The sequence below is a fragment of the Sarcophilus harrisii genome, chromosome 1 (assembly GCF_902635505.1).
Source record: "Sarcophilus harrisii chromosome 1, mSarHar1.11, whole genome shotgun sequence".
Taxonomy (NCBI): domain Eukaryota; kingdom Metazoa; phylum Chordata; class Mammalia; order Dasyuromorphia; family Dasyuridae; genus Sarcophilus; species Sarcophilus harrisii.
In genome coordinates, this window is record NC_045426.1 from 304,175,884 (window position 1) to 304,193,918 (window position 18,035).

An 18,035-nucleotide genomic window follows, 5' to 3' on the forward strand; every position below is an offset into this window, starting at 1 on the left:
TATATAGATGAAGGAACCGAGGCTCAGAGGTATCAGATAAATTGCTGAAGGTCATAAAGGTTGTAAGTGACCGAGATAGGATTTGGTTCCATTTAGACTTCTGTAATGGTGAGGTACTGTGCATGGTGATTGGTGAGGAATGGTGAGGAACAATGAAAACAACACACACACACACAGATGCAATCTTTGCTCTAATGTCATTTGGGAGTAGAGAAGGGTACAGGTTTAGAATGTCTACAACCAAATAAGTATGATACAAGGGGCTCTGGAAGTTAAGAGCACCTGATTTCAGACCCAGATGCTTTTTACTTGTGTGATCTTGGACAGCTCCCTAGGCTTCAGTTTCTTCATCCTCAAGATAGGATGTCACCTTTGTTCATTACCTACTTAGAATTTGGGACAGTGAATTCTAAGGATGTCCATGGGAACAAAATTCCAATTAAAAATGGAGGGGCAGCTAGATAGCATAGTGGATAGAGTGCTTGACCTGCAGTCAGGAAAACTTCCTGAGTTCAAATCTGGCCTCAGACACTATCTGGGTCACCCTGGGCAAGTCATTTAGCTCTGTTTGCCTCAATTTCCTCATCTGTAAAACGAATTGGAAAAGGAAATGGCAAACTCTTATAGCATCTTTGCCAAGAAAACCCCAAATGGGGTCACAAAGAGTCAGGCATGACTGGAAAAACAAAACAAAACTCTGAACAACACAAAGATGAAGGGATTAGAGTAGATGACCTGTAAGGGCCCTTTCAATTCAATTTTAGGATTCTAAGAGAAGAACTAGTGGACTAGGAAACTCTGAGGATGTTTATTCTCTAAACAGAGGGCTGAAGGATTCAGGAGAAAGATTTATGGGAGAAGATGCCCTTGTTCTGGAGAGAAAAGGATTTCAAAAAGAGGATTATGGGGAAGGAGCATTCTTAGGTTTTGCTAGAAAACTTCTGTAAAGATTAACAATGGCTCCATATGTGCAGTAACATGAAAAAAGTGTGAATGACTTTTAGTCCTTATATTTTTATTTATCCATTTTATTTTTCCCAATTTACTTGCCCCAGTCTTTCAAACACAGGTGGAATCCGGAGGACAGCGCCCTAGTCTGTTGGACGAATTGAGGACAAAACGAAATGAGTCAGCCCAGGGAAGCCTGGGCAGCTGGGCTTAGAGAGCTGTCCGGGACGGACTCCGCGAAGCGGGGGAACGGCAGGAGGGGGAGGGGGAGAAGGGGCGGAGGGACGAGAGAGATGGAGCAGCTCCCGCCTCTCCCCCCGCCCCTGGGCGGCCCGGGCCAGTGCGCGCTGGGGCGGGGCGGAGGCTGCGCTAGAGGCCGAGCTGGGGCCCCCGCGGAGGCGGGAGGGGAGACGCGGACATGGGAGCGCTGGCCCCGGGGAGCTGAGGGGGAACCGAACCAGCTGGACCTAGAGCGACCACAAGCTGGACGTTTCGGGGAAAGGACATACAGGGCAACGAAGGCGGCGGTGACACCGGAACGAGCGGAAGCGGCGATGTCCCCGGAGCCTCGACCTCCTCCTGGACACTGAGCCCCGCCGCCGGGCCCTGCGTCCGCAGCCCGCGGGGATCCGGCCGCAGTCCGCCCTGGGATCTCCGGGAAGTGGGGAAGGAGCGCTCAGCCGGGCCGGCCGGGAGTGGAGCGCTGCCCCTTCAACCTAGACTACCCAACTGGAGAGCCCCGGGGGCAGCCCGGAGGTGCTGCTGCAATTGCCTTACAGTATTCGCACCCTCTCTCCCGCAGCTGCCGCAGTGTGGAAGCATCTGGACTCCTGTCTTGGGACTGCCACATCTGGACACCTCCCCTCTAACAGCACAGGCCTGGCCTTGCCCCGGTTTCCCATATCTGGAACCCATCATCATAACTGGAAACCCCTCCCCCCTCCTTCCTCAAGTTACTGCAGAGTCCTAACACATCTGGACTTATGCCCTCAGATCCCAAATCTCTCCTTCCCCCTTAGGACAATCACCAAGTTTTCTTCAGTCCCACTTTCCTTCCATTTACCACATATACATCTGGATTGCCCCACCTCAGCCCCCAGCTTGCATGCCCACTCCAGGGATTGCAGCCCATCTGGATGCACTGGGCCCCCTTAGCTCCCATGTGCCCTTGCTACCCTATATGTTCTACGTGGGGTTGTTCTTTGTCAACGTCTTGATCCTGTATTATGCCTTCCTGATGGAGTACATCGTCCTTAATGTAGGTTTGGTCTTCCTGCCTGAGGACATGGACCAGGCACTGGTGGATCTGGGTGTACTCTCAGATCCAGGCTCTGGGCTCTATGACACTGACAGTGAGTTGGATGTCTTTGATGGCTACCTGGAATAAGGGGATCCTGGGGCTGGGATCCCCCAATCAGAACCTTCCTTCTTCCCTCAGGCCCTGCAGAGGAAAACCTTCAGGCCTATCACAGCTTGTGCTTCCTGGGCTAGAATGCCTGGGCCAGGCTGATACTGTGGGCCACACAGGAGTTGCCACCGATGATGTCTTCCCTCCTTCAAGGGGACCTAGGACAATGCCTTCCCTGGTCCTCAAGACCTGTAAGTGTCCTCCCTGTTTTGTAAAATTGAGTGGGTTTGAATACCTGTGGGCTGATCAGGGAAGCAATGAAGGCTGGGGAGCTGTCTGATCTAACCTGGTTCCAGAGTACCCTTTGACTCCCTACACAGCTTTTACCCAACTGATTCCCTTAGAGGTCTTTGCTTACCCCTTCTCCTTGCCTGTTCTACTCTGGAAGTAATTTATAGTCTGTATTCCATGAAGATAGGAGTGGAAAAGTCAGTTCTCCCTTATTGGGTCTTCAGAAATCTGGGCTATGGAGCATTTCCAGAGGGTAACTGTGAAGCTGAAACCTTGTTTATGTGACAGCTGTTGTTCATAAGTGCTTACTTGGAACTGATCAATTGCTGCAGAGAATTGGAGGGTTAAAGAGAAAGAGAGAGAAATTGTCAGTTTGAAATGACAGAGATGCGATCATTTTAACATCAAGTAGATCTCAGACTTCTAAAAGGGTCCTTTGGCTCAACTTTGAGTCCAGCACCCACTGGGTATCAGGGAATCCCAGATTCCCACTAAGGAATAAGGGATAAGCCACAAAGCCTTGGGACAAATCAAGTTTCTTTTTCTCTTCCATTTCCTGAGTGAGAAGATATGCAAGGGGTTATCATTATAGGAAAAAAAAAAACTTATGTTATGTGAATTTGTTAATAAAATACCTGTAAGTGGTTGGTGGTCTTCCCCCTGAAGATTTAATTTCTTCCAGGATATTATGTTATGAAAAAGAGATGAGAAGAAGTGATAATTATTCCTGTTGTTTTAGAGTTTGCTCTAGCAACTCAGATGAATAGTGAGAGGCCCTAAATATCAGCACTTTGTTGGAAGATGGGGGGCTTGAGAGAAGGGCTATTAGGATAGTCACTGGTTGGAACTTTACTGAGAAAGAACTTGTGGGAGGGAGGGGAGTTAGAGACCACTTATCTTGGGTATGTTTTTTTTTTTCAAGTCTACATTCTGGAATCAGATTTCAGGGTGCCCAACATAATTAATATTGCATATTGTTTCTGTAGGGTAGGCCAACTTTGCAAGGCAACCTGAAGGGGGAATATTAGAGCCTGAGGCTGCCTATGGCATCAATGTTTGCATTCCCCATTGAATTCCATGAGGAGAGAACGCTCACTGGAACATGAGACCTTAAGGTCAAGACTCCCAGAAAGTTTCTCTCTTTTGAGGATAACATTAGGGGTCTAAGAAACAAAAGGACTGACTCAAGTTTATGTATTTCTGCCAATGAAGTTATGGAAACCCAGTTAGGCTGTCCTTTGGGGGATTAAGATAGGTTTGTTTGCTTCTTTGGGCAGCTGCTGTTGTTGGCTCAGTCAGATGACAGCTGGAAGAAGTCCTACAGTCCGAGTCCATTCCTCCCCGCCAAGATTAAGAACATCCTGCTTGTCATGTCAGCTTTTTGAGTATTTGCTGGGTTCCTGAGATCATATCCAGGCACCAAGCCAAATAATTCTATAATAATAAGAGTCTGGCTTGAGTTTTTGGGTGGAGATCATCAGAAAAGATAGCTAGGACTTTTCTCTGCTTTCCATCCCTCAATTCCATCCCTCAAATGTAAAACTGTTCCATTTGCCCTCATCTATAATTTAATACACACTGTGCCCTGTGCCCATCTCCACCAAGATGGCAATGATTGGTGGATTCCTCTGTGGGGATTATGAGGCCACCTGGTTTTGTTTGCCACTCTGAGAAGGGTGGGAAATACCTTTAAAAAACCACACACAAGACTCAAAACCAGTGCTGTTTTAAAAGAGATTGTTTCCGCAATGCAAGTTGGTGAAAAGTCTTGTTTTATCTTTTTTGCTTTGCTAGTCATCACTTTCAACATCAACAAGAAATGCTTTCCCATCTAAATAAAAGTGTTGACATATTCTAACTAAAAATTTAAAGCCAAATGGTCCTACGTGATATTCAGCAAAAGGTGTTTATACTTAAACACAAGAAAACACTTTTTTTTTTTTTAGGGGCATCTTTGTAGAGCTATCAGAATTATTTTTCAATCATGGGAAGAGTTGAAGATATGTCTCTGTGTGACAAAGATGTTATTGCCTTGACTTTTTAAAAGAAAAGAAACTTTTAAGACAGGAAAAAAAGGGAACATAGCTCGTTTCCTCTCTAGCTCTAATTATCTTGAGCTTTATCCCTACAAACAACATGCCAAAATCAAGATACATAATGATTATAGGGAAGGAAAAACAACCAAAAATAACACAAAGATCTTTTTTAAGTTAACTCACCAACTGTGGACTGATCATGCTTATAGGATTTAAACTTTATAAATCCTAAGCCACAAAATATTTAAGGAAAAACAACTTCACCCTTCTCCCTCACTTTGTTGTTTGTCTCTCTGTGTTTCTCTTTGTCTCTGTCTCATTCTGTCTCTGCCTTTATCTCTTTCTTTCTCTCTCACTGGCAAAAAAAACCACATCTATCTCCCTACTGAGTAAATATTACATTGTAATGTAAACATTGAACAAACAGATCAGCTATACTCCCCGCCTTTCCCTTTTTTTTTTTTTCCTTTTCCCATTGAAGCTTTTCCCGAAGATCCTCCATTTTTTTGAGTAAAACTAGATCAGAATCATCAAGATATCATTCCTGTTGCTTTTCCAGTAAAGTGTAAATATGAAAATATAGGCAGTCAAAAATATTTCTTGCAGGAGGAAAAAGATAGGCTTGCTATTTTTAAAGAGAAGGATATTCTAATTGTTCAAGTACTTTTGAGGTCATGTTAGATCTTGGGACATCCTTCACAATACCCAATTGAACTTTGACTCAGGTTCTTAGTAAAGTCTTTGAAAACACTATTCAGCTGTCTCCTTTCTCTTGGCTTGCAGGTCTCTCCATGATATTATCATTTTGTTAAGCTGTGGAGACTGTCATAGGTAGAAAAGGGGTCATAGGAATTAAGAGGAAATCACCTATGAGGCTGAAATGAAAGGAAATAAGACATTTGCAGTTAACCATTTAGATTAGGAGTTCCTAACTTTTTTTCTTTCATGGACACTATATGAGTCTTCTGAAACCTATGGATTTCTCAAAATAATGTTTTTAAATGCATGAAACAAAATTATGAAAAATAGAATTATGAAGGAAACCAATATTATTAAAATAGAGTTATCAACATATTTCCCCCACCCACATTCATGGTCTCCAGGTCTAAAACAGCTGATTTAGGTTGTCCATATTCCACTGCTTCCAAAGAATGAATGGTACTGCAGCCTGGATAATAAGAACCAAATTCTTCAAAAATCTGTAACTCTTCCTTTTTCTGATCCTTGTGCAGGTGACAGCAGTGGTAAGGTAAATAACCTCAGCTTTCTCATTTGCTCAACAGACAAAAATGGTTACAAGCAGATTCCTGAGGAGTTATTTCCAAGACTGCCATATGCCATCAACCCTTCCCAGAGATTATACATATACAAGAACTCTCTTGTGTTATCTTTCATAATCAATAGTAGAGAGGGTTCTTCTAGAAACAGATGAGAATTTCCCAGGGTAAATAGAGCATCCATCTTTTTATTATCATTATCATTATTTTATTTATTTTTTTAATTATTAAATTTTCATTTAATTAAAACCATTGACCTTTACTAACTCCAATAACTTTTATTAAGGTAGAGCATCTTACTCAAGTGAAAATCTTTTACAGTAGACTAATAAACAATTGTAATTTGAGAATTTGGTAAAGTTATTTGAGAGGCAGTATTATATATAGTGGAAAGAGCACTAGACTTGGCAGAAGACTTAAATCTTTAAATCCTGCCTTGTCCCTTTATTATTTGTGTGACCTTGGTCCAGTAATTAATTTAACCTCTCTGAGTTTGTTTTCATTACCTGTAAAAATGAGGATAATCATACCTATCCTAAGTACCTCATAGGGTTGATTTAGGCATCAAATGAGCAAATAGGTGGGTAGTCCCATATAAAGGTAAGCTTTAAAATCATTCTTTTTTTTTTTAAGTCTTTGACACAATAGTAAACACTTCTTTCACAATAGTAAACACTATTTCCCCCAGTGACAGTTCAGATTTCCCATCTCCTCAAGATATAAACAACCACATTCAGATTCAACATATGTAACTTAGTGAAGTGAGCATAAGGCCAAATGAAACCTCTATATTTTACTGCTCATCCCTGAGTTGGAAGAGAAGATTTTTCTTTTATAGCTTATTGGAGAAGAAAGGCATTCAATGCTAGTTCTTTTTTTTTAAATTGATTAATTAATTAATTTATTTAATAGCCTTTTATTTACAGGTTATATGCATGGGTAACTTTACAGCATTAACAATTGCCAAACCTCTTGTTCCAATTTTTCACCTCTTACCCCCCACCCCCTCCCCCAGATGGCAACATGACCAGTAGATGTTAAATATATTAAAATATAAATTAGATACACAATAAGTATATATGACCAAACCGTTATTTTGCTGTACAAAAAGAATCAGACTCTGAAATATTGTACAATTAGCTTGTGAAGGAAATCAAAAATGCAGGTGGGCATAAATATAGGGATTGGGAATTCAATGTAATGGTTTTTAATCATCTCCCAGAGTTCTTTCTCTGGGCGTAGCTGGTTCAGTTCATTACTGCTCCATTGGAAATGATTTGGTTGATCTCATTGCTGAGGATGGCCAGGTCCATCAGATTGGTCATCATATAGTATTGTTGTTGAAGTATATAATGATCTCCTGGTCCTGCTCTCAATGCTAGTTCAGGTGTGATATTTGATCACCATTTATCATTGACTGCTGAAAATTACTACTTCAGTCCTAGCAACTTAGAGATTCTAGAAAAGCTACTACTAAAATGCTGCTTTTAAACTTTGTTGTAGAAGGAAGGAAACAAGCATTTATTAAACTCCTACTATGTGCCAAGCCTTGTGCTAAGCACTGTATAAATATTATCTCATTTGATTCTCACAACAACCCTGGGAGATAGGACGTAGGTGCTAATATTATGCCCATTTTATGGTTGAGGAAACTGAGGTAGCAGAGGCCAGATGATTATCCATATGGCTAATAAATGTCTGAGGCTAGATTTGAACTTAGAACTCCAGGTTTAATGCTCTATCCATTGCTCCACCTAGCTGCTTCAAGGAAAACATTTGGTTCTTTGAGCAATTAATATTAACTTAGTAATTAATTCAATAAACAAGAGTTTATTAAGCAAGGCACTATTCTAAGTGCAAAGACAAAATTTAAATGTCTTTGTCCTCATGGAAACTACATTTCAGTGGTGAATACAATTTGTAAATATATAAGAATATATTTGGATGTATTTCATTCAGGGAGTCCATGAACTTCAACAGGAAAAAAAAAAGATTTTTATTTTTACTAAACTCTCACCAAAATATATCATTTCCTTCAATTATTTAAAAACATTATTCCAAAGGGAGTCAGTTGACTTCACCAAAATACAAACGGGGCCTCTGAAGTGAAGTATGAGAAATGTGTATATACCTGTAAAAGTATTTACCACCTACATCAGGTGGCATAAGAGCTGAGCCTTGAAAGAAACTAATATCAAAAGGGAAAAATAGGGATGCATTTCAGGCATGGGAGATAGACTATACAAAGGTGCAGAGGGGGAAGCTAGAAATTCCAAGTTTAGAGGATACCAAGTACTCCTGTTTGCCTAAAATGTACAATGTGGGAATGAATATCATGAGTGACAAACACTGCTTGGTACTAGGGATAAGGATAAAAATGTGTAGTAAACTTGAAAAAGTAGGCTAGAACCAGATTGTGATGGTTTTAAATGGCAAGTTGAGAAGTTTGTATTTTATTTAAGAGAAAATAGAAAAGCACTGAGATAATTAAATGGGTAGGTATGCTCAAGCCCTGACTTTAGGAATATTCCTTTGACATCTGTGTAGAAGATGGATTGGGAAAGAATTGGATTAATAGTAAGTTAATGGAAATTGGGAGTATGATTAGGATAATGTTGTAATAAAACATCCAAGAGGTGATTAGGGTCTGAATTATGATGATGATTATATGTGTAGAGATAAGGTGATGGATGTGAGATAGAGGCTGGAAATAGAACCAATAAAAATTGGATATAAGGGTGAGGGATTGGAAAATTTTCAGACCTGGGTGCTTCTATATGTTGTAGTACCCTCAAATAAAGAAAGAAAATTGAGCTTTGGGGAAAAAATTTAAGTGAAAATTGATTATGTATTGGACATGTTGGATTTGAGATACTTGTTGAACATCCCATTTGAAATGCTCCCAGAGCAGTTGGTGATGGAGACTTGGGGCTCAGAAGAGAGAGCAAGGGCAAATATATAGATCAGTGAATCATATGGATAAAAATGACAATAATTCTCATAGAGGTTCAGATGGGTATTTTTTTATTATAGCTTTTTATTTACAAAACATGCATGGGTAATTTTTCAACACTGACCCTTGAAAAACCTTCTGTTCCAAAATTTCCCCTCCTTTCCCTCACCCCCTCCCCTAGGCAGGTAGTCCAATATGTATTAAACATGTTAAAGTATATATTAAATACAATATATGTATACATATTTATATAGTTATCTTGCTGCACAAGAAAAATCGTATCTAGAAAGAAGATTAAAAAAAAAAAAAAACCTGAGAAGGAAAACAAAAATCCAAGCAAACAATCATAGAAAGAGTAGAAATGCTATGTTGTGTATGAGTTCACACTCATTTCCCATAGTTCTTTCCCTGGGTGTAGCTGATTCTTTTCATTACTGACCAACTGGAATTGGTTTAGATCACCTCAATGTTAAAGAGAGCCACTTCCATCAGAATTGATCATCATATAGTATTGTTGTTCAAGTATATAATGATCTCCTGGTCCTGCTCATTTCACTCAGCCTCAGTTCATGTAAGTCTCTCCAGACCTCTCTGAAATCATCCTGTTGGTCATTTCTTACAGAACAATAATATTCTATAACATTCATATACCACAATTTATTCAGCCATTCTCCAATTGATGGGTATCTATTCAATTTTCAGTTTCTAGCCACTACAAAAAGGGCTGCCCATATGGGTCCCTTTCCCCAGAAGGGTGTTCTTAACTAGGAATCCTTGAACTTGTTTTAAAAATATTTTAATGACTATTCCAGAATTATTAGTTTCCTTTGCAACTTTATATATTTTATCTTTTTAAATTTTAATTTATTTTCACTTTAATTTATGGAATAAACCAAAAATTTCCATAAGAAAGAATAATAATAAAAGATGATTGCATCTGAAACTCCAAATCTGCTGTGTACAACTTGCTTTTTCTTTTAAATATATAACAAAGTTATCATGTACATTTCTTTTTTTCTTTCTCTTCCTTTTTTTTCCTATTCTCCCTGCCCTCCCCTTGCTCTAGAGATGGCCATCATTAGAAAGAAAAATAGACACACACATATATAAAAATTATTCTATGCATACATCTATTCATCTTTTCACTTGTTTATCTTTATTTTATTCATTTAAAGCAAAGCAATACTCTGAAAAGAGGACTGTAGGCTTAATTAGATTGCCCAGAGGGGTCATTACATACCAAAATGGTTCAGAATCTCTGGTGTAGACAGAGAAGAAACCATGACAATGTCTGGGAGAGACCCAATGGGACATAGATTATACTTCCACAAAGGGAAACCAGTAGTATATAAATGAGTTGAATGAGAACAGAATGAAAAGCAGTGTTGGTAAACCAAGGAAGAGAGAGTGTCCAAGAGAAGGTGTTAGTCAACAGTATCAAGTGCTGCAGAGAAGTCTAGAAACTTGAGCCATAGAATCAAACAATTCAGCCATCATCAGTAAACTTGGACTGTTTCAGTGGAGTAATGTCACAACCCAAATTGAGAATTATATAGGAAGAGAGGAAGTGGAGGCCACAGAATTGACTTCTTTTTCTAGGATGTGTCTGTGAAAAGAAGAAGATATCTATGGGATGATAAGGAATGGGACAGTCAAACAAAGGGTTATTTTTTTTTTTTTTTTAAGGATCAGGGAGACCTAGGCATATTTATAGGCTTTGAAGAAGAATCCAAAAGATACTGCTAGATTAATGACAAGAAAGGGAAAAAATATCATGGAAGAATCAGAGTCCCCACAGCAATACAACTGGAATAAAAATGAAATCAAAGAAAAGTGAAATCAAAAATAAAGGAGACAGGAAGGAATGGGATACAGGGCATAAGTAGAGATATTGAGGTTAATGAGGGTCTTTCTTTGGAGATGAGAGCAAAGGAGAAGAGAATGAGAATGAAGGCAAGAGATTTTGAGGTATAGAAAAGTTTAAAAAGAGAGAAAGAGAGCTCTTTCCTTTGGAGTAGCAAATAAATTCCTCTGAGGAGAAAGAAGTGAGTAAACGTAGGAAGATTGAGGTGAGAATAGCAGGTTTGGAACAGCCTCTGTAGTAGGTCAGGTAGACTCAAATAAGGAAGAAAAGAATTGTTATTGCTATAGTAAGGGGTCTGGTGAAATTAGATAAGCTTTTGTATAGAGGGTGGAAAAAGGAGTTTGGTAAAATAGTGGTAAAAACACTTCATTTAATGAGAAATCTGGGTTTTGTCCTACCTTTGACAATTACTGTGACCATGGACAAGTTACTTAAATTCTCTGAGCATGAGCTCAGAGTGTCTTCCTCTGTACAATTTGGATAATAATGAGAGAAATGTCTCAAATGAAAAAATGCAAAGTAAAGCTTTTTGTAGACCTTAAACATACATTTTTATTATTATAATAATTTAGCCTTGGTGATTACTGATTTTAGTATTGCACATAAATTAGTTGATCACATGGGACAATGTCTAAATCTCACTCCCAGAAATTCCCAGACAAGAAGACGTTTTTTGGTGGGGGTTTGTTCCATGAAGTTTTCCAACAGTGAGCCATCAAAATAGATTGTTTATTTATTCAGCAAGTGTTAAGGATTTGCCCTTTCCAAGGCACTATGCTGAATATATAAAGATAAAGAAGACTGCAGTGTCTGCCTTCAGGGAACTTAAATTCTACTGGAAGAAAATAATATGAATGCACATAAATTAATACTACATATGTAAAATATATGTATGTGTATATATTTTATATATTTATGTACTAAATATATTCCATTGTGTGTGTGTCTATATATGTATATCTTTGTGTATATTTATACATATTTATATTCTGTTATATATACACACACAAATCAGAACAAAAATTACTTTGTATTTAATAAGCAATCTATTATTTATGAGCCAGGATTTATATACAAACGTACTTACAAAGATATATAAAGTTCTGTATTGATTATGAGAGGCAGTATGGGACAGAGGATTGAATTTAGAGTCAGGAAGACACTGGGTTTAAATGCTACCTCAGATACTTACAAGTTGTATCATCCTGTGCCAATCATTTAACCTCTATATCAATTTCTTCAACTATAAAAATAGAGATAATAGTAGCATTTATGCAGGGGATTTTTTAAGGATTAAGCCTTTTTCAGATCTTAAAAAAACTCTACATAAATGGTAGTTATTATTATTGATGTGGTATAGTGATAAAGCCTGGATTCAAATTCTTACTCTGTCTTTAACTAGTTTTCTACTTTAGACAAGTTCCTTCACTTTGCTTGCTTTTAGTATCTTCATTTGTAGAAATGAGGTTATTGCTTCAAACTCTCAGATTATATAATTGTATGAAATATTATTAAAGCGGATAGTTAGAAAAGGTTTTATGAAGGAGGTAGGATCCAAGGGGTACCTTGAAGGATGAGAAAGACTTGAACTGACAAGGTAGAAGTCCTGGCATGAGCAAAGGGACAAAGACCCTCATTGGCATATTGGGTGTATCTGCCATTTAGTCAGTTTACAGGTATTTATTTATTATAAATTTATTTGCTATTGACATTTATTATATTTTAGGCATTGTGCTAGGTGCTGGAGTCACAAAGGAAATTGGAAAACAGTCTCTGCCCTCAAGAAGGTCATATTTTAAAGGAGACAAAATGTAAATTACTAGGTACATACAATCCATACATACATTATGTTAGCACTTTGCTTAAATAGTGGCAAAAGAATTGAACTTGGATTCAGGGGAAATCTAAGTTCAAGTCCTACCTTTGACTATTTTGTGTGTATGTGTGTGTGTTTGTGTGCGTGTGTGTGAGAACATACACATATATATTATTAGTGTTTATGTTATTTGAGACATGCAGACACAGAGAGAGACAGAAAGAGGAAAGAGGGACAGAAAAAAAAGAGACAGAGACATAAAGAGAAGTGCACACACACAGAGAAGCACACAGAAAAATACACACAGAGAAAAACTTGATGTAATCTCAAAGTAGGTGAAGAAGGAAGGACTGGAACAGAGAAGTAGTAAAGGCCTATAGAAGAAAGATGGTATTTAAACTGAATCTTAGGGGAAGCAAGGGACACTAAGAGGCAAAAGGGAAGGGGAAGGGTATTCCAAACATGGGAACCAATGAGGAAAAAGGCATGGAGATGGGAGATGGAAAGTAGTATTTGCAAGTATGTCAATGTAGCTGAATCCAAAAGTACTTGGAGATAAAACCAGAAAGGTAGAAAGAAGCTAGTTTGTGAAGAGTTTTAAATCCCAGAGAGAATATTTGATATTTGATCCTGGAAGTAATAGGGAGCCACTGGAGATGAATCTGTAGAATGTATGAGAATTGAGGCTCATATATAGCATTTCTGGAAAAGCTAAAGGCTGAAAATTATTTAATACCATCTGATCTGCAACAGCTGAACCAGACCATGGGAGAAAGCCTGGAATCTTGCTGCAGCATTGTAGAACAGGATTATCCAGGAATGTGGAGGGCCTGCCAAGTAACTTTACCCAGAAAACCATAGACAGGCTCTCCATTTTCAAGCTCTGTAATCTGGATGATAGGTATTATGGCCACAGGGTGCTAATATCCTAGGACAAGCAGGTTATTGAGTTGGTAAATTCTCTGCTCTTCACAAGTTCAGCAAAGAGAATGGAGACATTGGCCAAATGTCAATACCTTCTTGGTCTTTTGGGAAGCAGGTATATGTTTGTTGTAGTATATCTCACTCCTTCTGCTAAATCTCCTTGCAGCTGCCTCAGCAGCTACTCTTCCCTTCTTCTGGATTCATCCACCATGGAGAGACTGTCTGGGAGGAGGCAACAGGAACTTGAGGAGGACAAATTTAATATGCTGGCTAAAAATCATGAAATAGCCAACCAGAGTCCTAAAATTCAATCTTGGGTTTGCCACAAACTGCTATTTTCCCCTCATACATCATTCTCTCCATCCTTTCCATGTCTACTTTAGTTTTCTTAACTGTCACATGGATTTATCCCAGATAATCTATTTTGGAGCTCTAAAAGCCTAAGATTATCTGATCTGAGATTTTGTCTTTACCTGGTATGATTACAAAGTAATGAGACTGACTTTCTTAGATTTGTAAATTTGTAGTGTGCTTACCTTTCCTGTGGAAGGAGTTGATTAATCTTTGAATTTTAGTTTAGGTGGCACAACAGACTCCACTGGGGCCTGGAGTCAGGAAGATGAGTTCAAATTCAGCCTCAGAAGCTGTGTGAAGGGCAAAGTCCTTCACTTCTGTCTGCCTCTGTTTTCCCAACTATAAAGTGGGAATAAGAAAGATGGAGGATCAAATGAGATAATATCTGTAAAAGGCTTAGCACAATGCTTGACCCCTAGTAGGTACTTATTAAATGCATCTTTCCTTCCTTTCTTCCTTCATTTACAAAGAGCTATTTTGGAAATGATCTGAGTAGTGATAACACAGTTTAGCTGTTATTTTGTAGAAGTTCCACAAGCAATTATGCACTGCCTTATATGCCCAAGGCATGGGGCTATGTTTGTGTGTGTTTCTAAACCAAACTTATTCTATTCTAGTCTCCCTTCATATCTTAAGGATTTGTCATGATTATTAAGCACTAGCATGGATGCCACAACTAAGGGATGTGTGGAATTTCCTACTCTGAAGGTACTTAAAACAGAAGAGAGGCTCATTGGTTGGGGATACTTTGTAAATTGTTACATAAATTTAATTGCTATTATCAGTTACTGTTGTTGTTTAATATTTATCTAGTATAATCTACCAAGCACAATTAATAAGAGTCCATCTAAAAGCATCAAAGAAACAAAGTAGCTGCCTCTGACACTTAATAGCAGTGGAATTATGAACAGATCACTTAACCACTCTGAGCCATGGTTTCTTTACCTATAAATGGGAAGAGTATTACCTGTGGTATCTACTGTATAGGGTCATGATGAATATCATGAGATCAAAGGTTTAGAATTTGAAGGGAGCTTTGAGTTCATCTAGTCCAACTTTTCACTTTGCATTTGAGGAATCAGGTCCAGAGATGTCTCATTGGAAAAGAACAGATAGCATCTAAATAGCACTTTTAAGGTTTCCAAATTATTTTATATACATAGGTTGTAATATAAACATAGGTTTACATATAAGGTTGAGAACACATTTGATAATCATAAAATTATTATTCCCCCTATTTTACAGATGAGGAAACTAGGAATGAGCAATGCCATGGGTCACATAGGGTTACCTGGCTAGGAAATGTCTAAGGGAGGATTTGAATCCAGATCTTCCAAATCCAGGGCTGTAGCCTTAAAGTGCTTTATAAATGTTCTTTATTTAGAAATCAGGCTAGAACAGGGATAACAATAGCATTGACCTCCCACTGATTGTTGTAAGTATAAAATGAGATGACATTTGGAAAACAACTGCAAACTTTAAAATGATACACAAATGTTAGCTATTATTATACTACTACTAATAATAATACATTTAATAGAATTAAAAATGAGAAATAAAATTTATGACTCTGGTCCTAATTATAGCATCATATATTTAGCCCTTTATATCTAGTTCAATGCCTTCATTGTATAGATCAGGAAACTGAGGCCTACATCATTTAATGACTTGTCCAAGGTGACAGTGTGAGCCAGGACTTTTTTCCATGGTACTAATTTAGTCTGTCATTGAGATTTCAGAGAGAGAGGGTGGAAAATTTTGCCTGTGGGTCATATTGAGGGACATTTCTGGCTCTTCTGGCCACTTTGGCTAAAGGCTGATTCTGCTCATGTTAGTGACATTAATATCTGCTTTTCACTAGGTCTGCCCACCTTGAAAGTGCACCACAATGCAACTCCGGGATTAATGAGATTGAAAAGTCCTCAGGTTGGAAAGGCACACAGACTGGAATGGAAAGAAGAGCAATGAAGGAGCCAGATCACAGATTCTTCCAAACAGATGTTCTCTCAGTGACTGTCCAACCGCAGTGTTGCACAAGAGGCCAATGCCTTAGTTTAGTACCTTAAATGATCTGGATGCATATTTTTTATGAAAATCCAAGCTTTTCTCTTTCGATATTATTTCTGATGTACCTTGAAGGGTCAACTTTGGGGGGAAAATGTTTTTAAGACTGTTAGTAATGAAGAGTAGTCAATATCAATATTTGTTGTTAATAAAGCCTAAAGTAGTTGAAATGTTTAGAATTTTGCTGGCAATTAGTTCTAGAGATGCTCTCAGTTGGGGACTCACAATTGAAAGAATTAGGGGAATCTTCCAAAGGTTTGGCTTGGTGGATTGTCTCTTTTATTTTCAATCTGCTTGTCTTCCATTGGTTTTGCAGATCTCTCAACTGTTCTATGGAAGAGAACTGGAAGAACATGTATAAAGAATGACTTAATTATCCAACCCAAGATACTTTGACAATGATAATGTTAATTAAATTCATCTCCTATAAACCTGTAAAAGCACTCTCTGGAAAGCTAGCCTCTTTTGATTAAAAAAAAAAAAAGATTCAATTAAATCTTCTGGAATGTTTTGCCTTTTTTTCATTCTTACCTTAATAAGGTTGAGAAAACAAGTTTTAAAGAAATTTAGTATTAACCAAGACTATAAAAAGATTGCTAACATTGCTTAATAATTAGAATTTGGGCCTTTTGGCAAGTTCTTATAATCTCTAATTTTTCCAGCCAGTTGGGCTTATTCAGACCATCAAACCAGCTAATGATGCCTATGGATACAGAATGGAAATTGAAGCAAGATTGGAAAGGGCAAATTGTAATCAACTTGAAATTTAAGCAACAACAATTAATAATCTCTTCAAGGTATATGACACTTTATATTTGTTCAAATTCATTCACATACAGAATTGTACTTGATCCTTATAAGCCTATCAGTTAGGTAGATCTGAGAAAACTGTGATAGATAGAAGAATTGAATTTAAATAGAATTCAGGTGAGAAGACAGCTTCCAGATGTACTGGACAGGTTTGTCACCTTTTTTCTTTAATTGTGATTTGTAGAAATACAAAATTGTGAGAGAGTTCAGTGAAATAGGAGAAAATAAGAACAAAGAGGAATGTGGAAAATCAAAAACGCATGCCCATTTTAAAACATAGTATACATTATCAGGAAACCTTGATTATAAACCAGATTTTCCCACTAACCAGCTATGTGATTATACAGAAGTTACATATCCTTTCTGGACTTCAACTGACTTATCTCTAAGGTTGGGAGAGCGTGATTTGAGTAAAAAATATTATTTTTAAAAAAGCATTCTGGTCTCCTTCAAAGACAAGATCTAGACAAGTTAGTTTTGTCATCAGAATGGAAAAGAGAAATGTTTTGCAGTTCTAAGAGATAGTTACTGAGCTATTTTTAAATTGTGTCCTCTTCCCCCCAACTATTTTCCAGCATGCTAATGTATTTTATTGCCGAGCCAAGTCAGGAGGCAGACAGGCCACTTGACAGGCTTTTCCAACTGTGTGGCTGAAATGCCATCCTCTGCAGGAGCTTTTCATTAACTGGAAGAGAAGAGGAAGTTTAGTGAATGGGTTAAATCTGCTCCTAAGTTAAAGTGTCCTTAGTGAGAAAATTGAAAAATTGAAAATTGAAAGTTGAAAAAAAAATAACTTGTGTTGAACAATGTTGTACCTCTTGGGAAAAAAGTAGCTAAGACTGAATTTTTAAAAAATGTTTATAACAGAAATTTTAATATGTAACAATAAATAGTTTTTAATACTCTGAGTTTAAAATAGACTCTTTGCCCATAACACATGGTCAACTTTATGTAAATACCTTTCTTTGATCCTTACCACAATCCTGTGAGATATTATTATCCCCATTTTACAAATGAGGGAACTAAGACTCAGAGATGGGTGGTGGAAATCTTCAGTCTAGAGTTCTTTCCACGACACCCACACTGGAATTACCCAGACAGTCTCAGCTTCAATTGTACAAGGTGAACTGGTACAGTCCATTGAGGCATATGTAATAAGCTACCAAAAGGGCACCATCTGTACTTTGCCACAGGCATACACGGTGCTCACAGCTCAGAAATAGAGGATAAAAATACATCACCACACTCCTGACCCTTCTTTTCGGGACAGTGAATGTAGGGCCAACCCCAAGCAATACTAAGAAATCCTCAAAGTTTGTCACGAGTATTCTCCCACTTCTTTTTCAGTTC

At 38.1% G+C, this 18,035-nt stretch overlaps 1 protein-coding gene across 1 annotated transcript; it reads left to right on the top strand.

Moving 5' to 3' along the window:
• Nucleotides 1-1,321: 1,321 nt before the first annotated feature.
• DEXI (Dexi homolog) lies at nt 1,322-17,525 on the top strand. Its single transcript, XM_003761704.4, has 2 exons — nt 1,322-2,547; nt 15,673-17,525. The coding sequence occupies exon 1, from the start codon at nt 2,054-2,056 to the stop codon at nt 2,333-2,335; it is 282 nt and encodes a 93-aa protein (XP_003761752.2). The 5' UTR covers nt 1,322-2,053; the 3' UTR covers nt 2,336-2,547; nt 15,673-17,525.
• The last annotated feature ends 510 nt before the right edge of the window (nt 17,526-18,035 follow it).

What these genes read in the sequence shown, in the direction of transcription:
- DEXI (XM_003761704.4), top strand. Translation starts at nt 2,054, where the DNA reads ATGCCCACTCCAGGGATTGCAGCCCATCTGGATGCACTGGGCCCCCTT.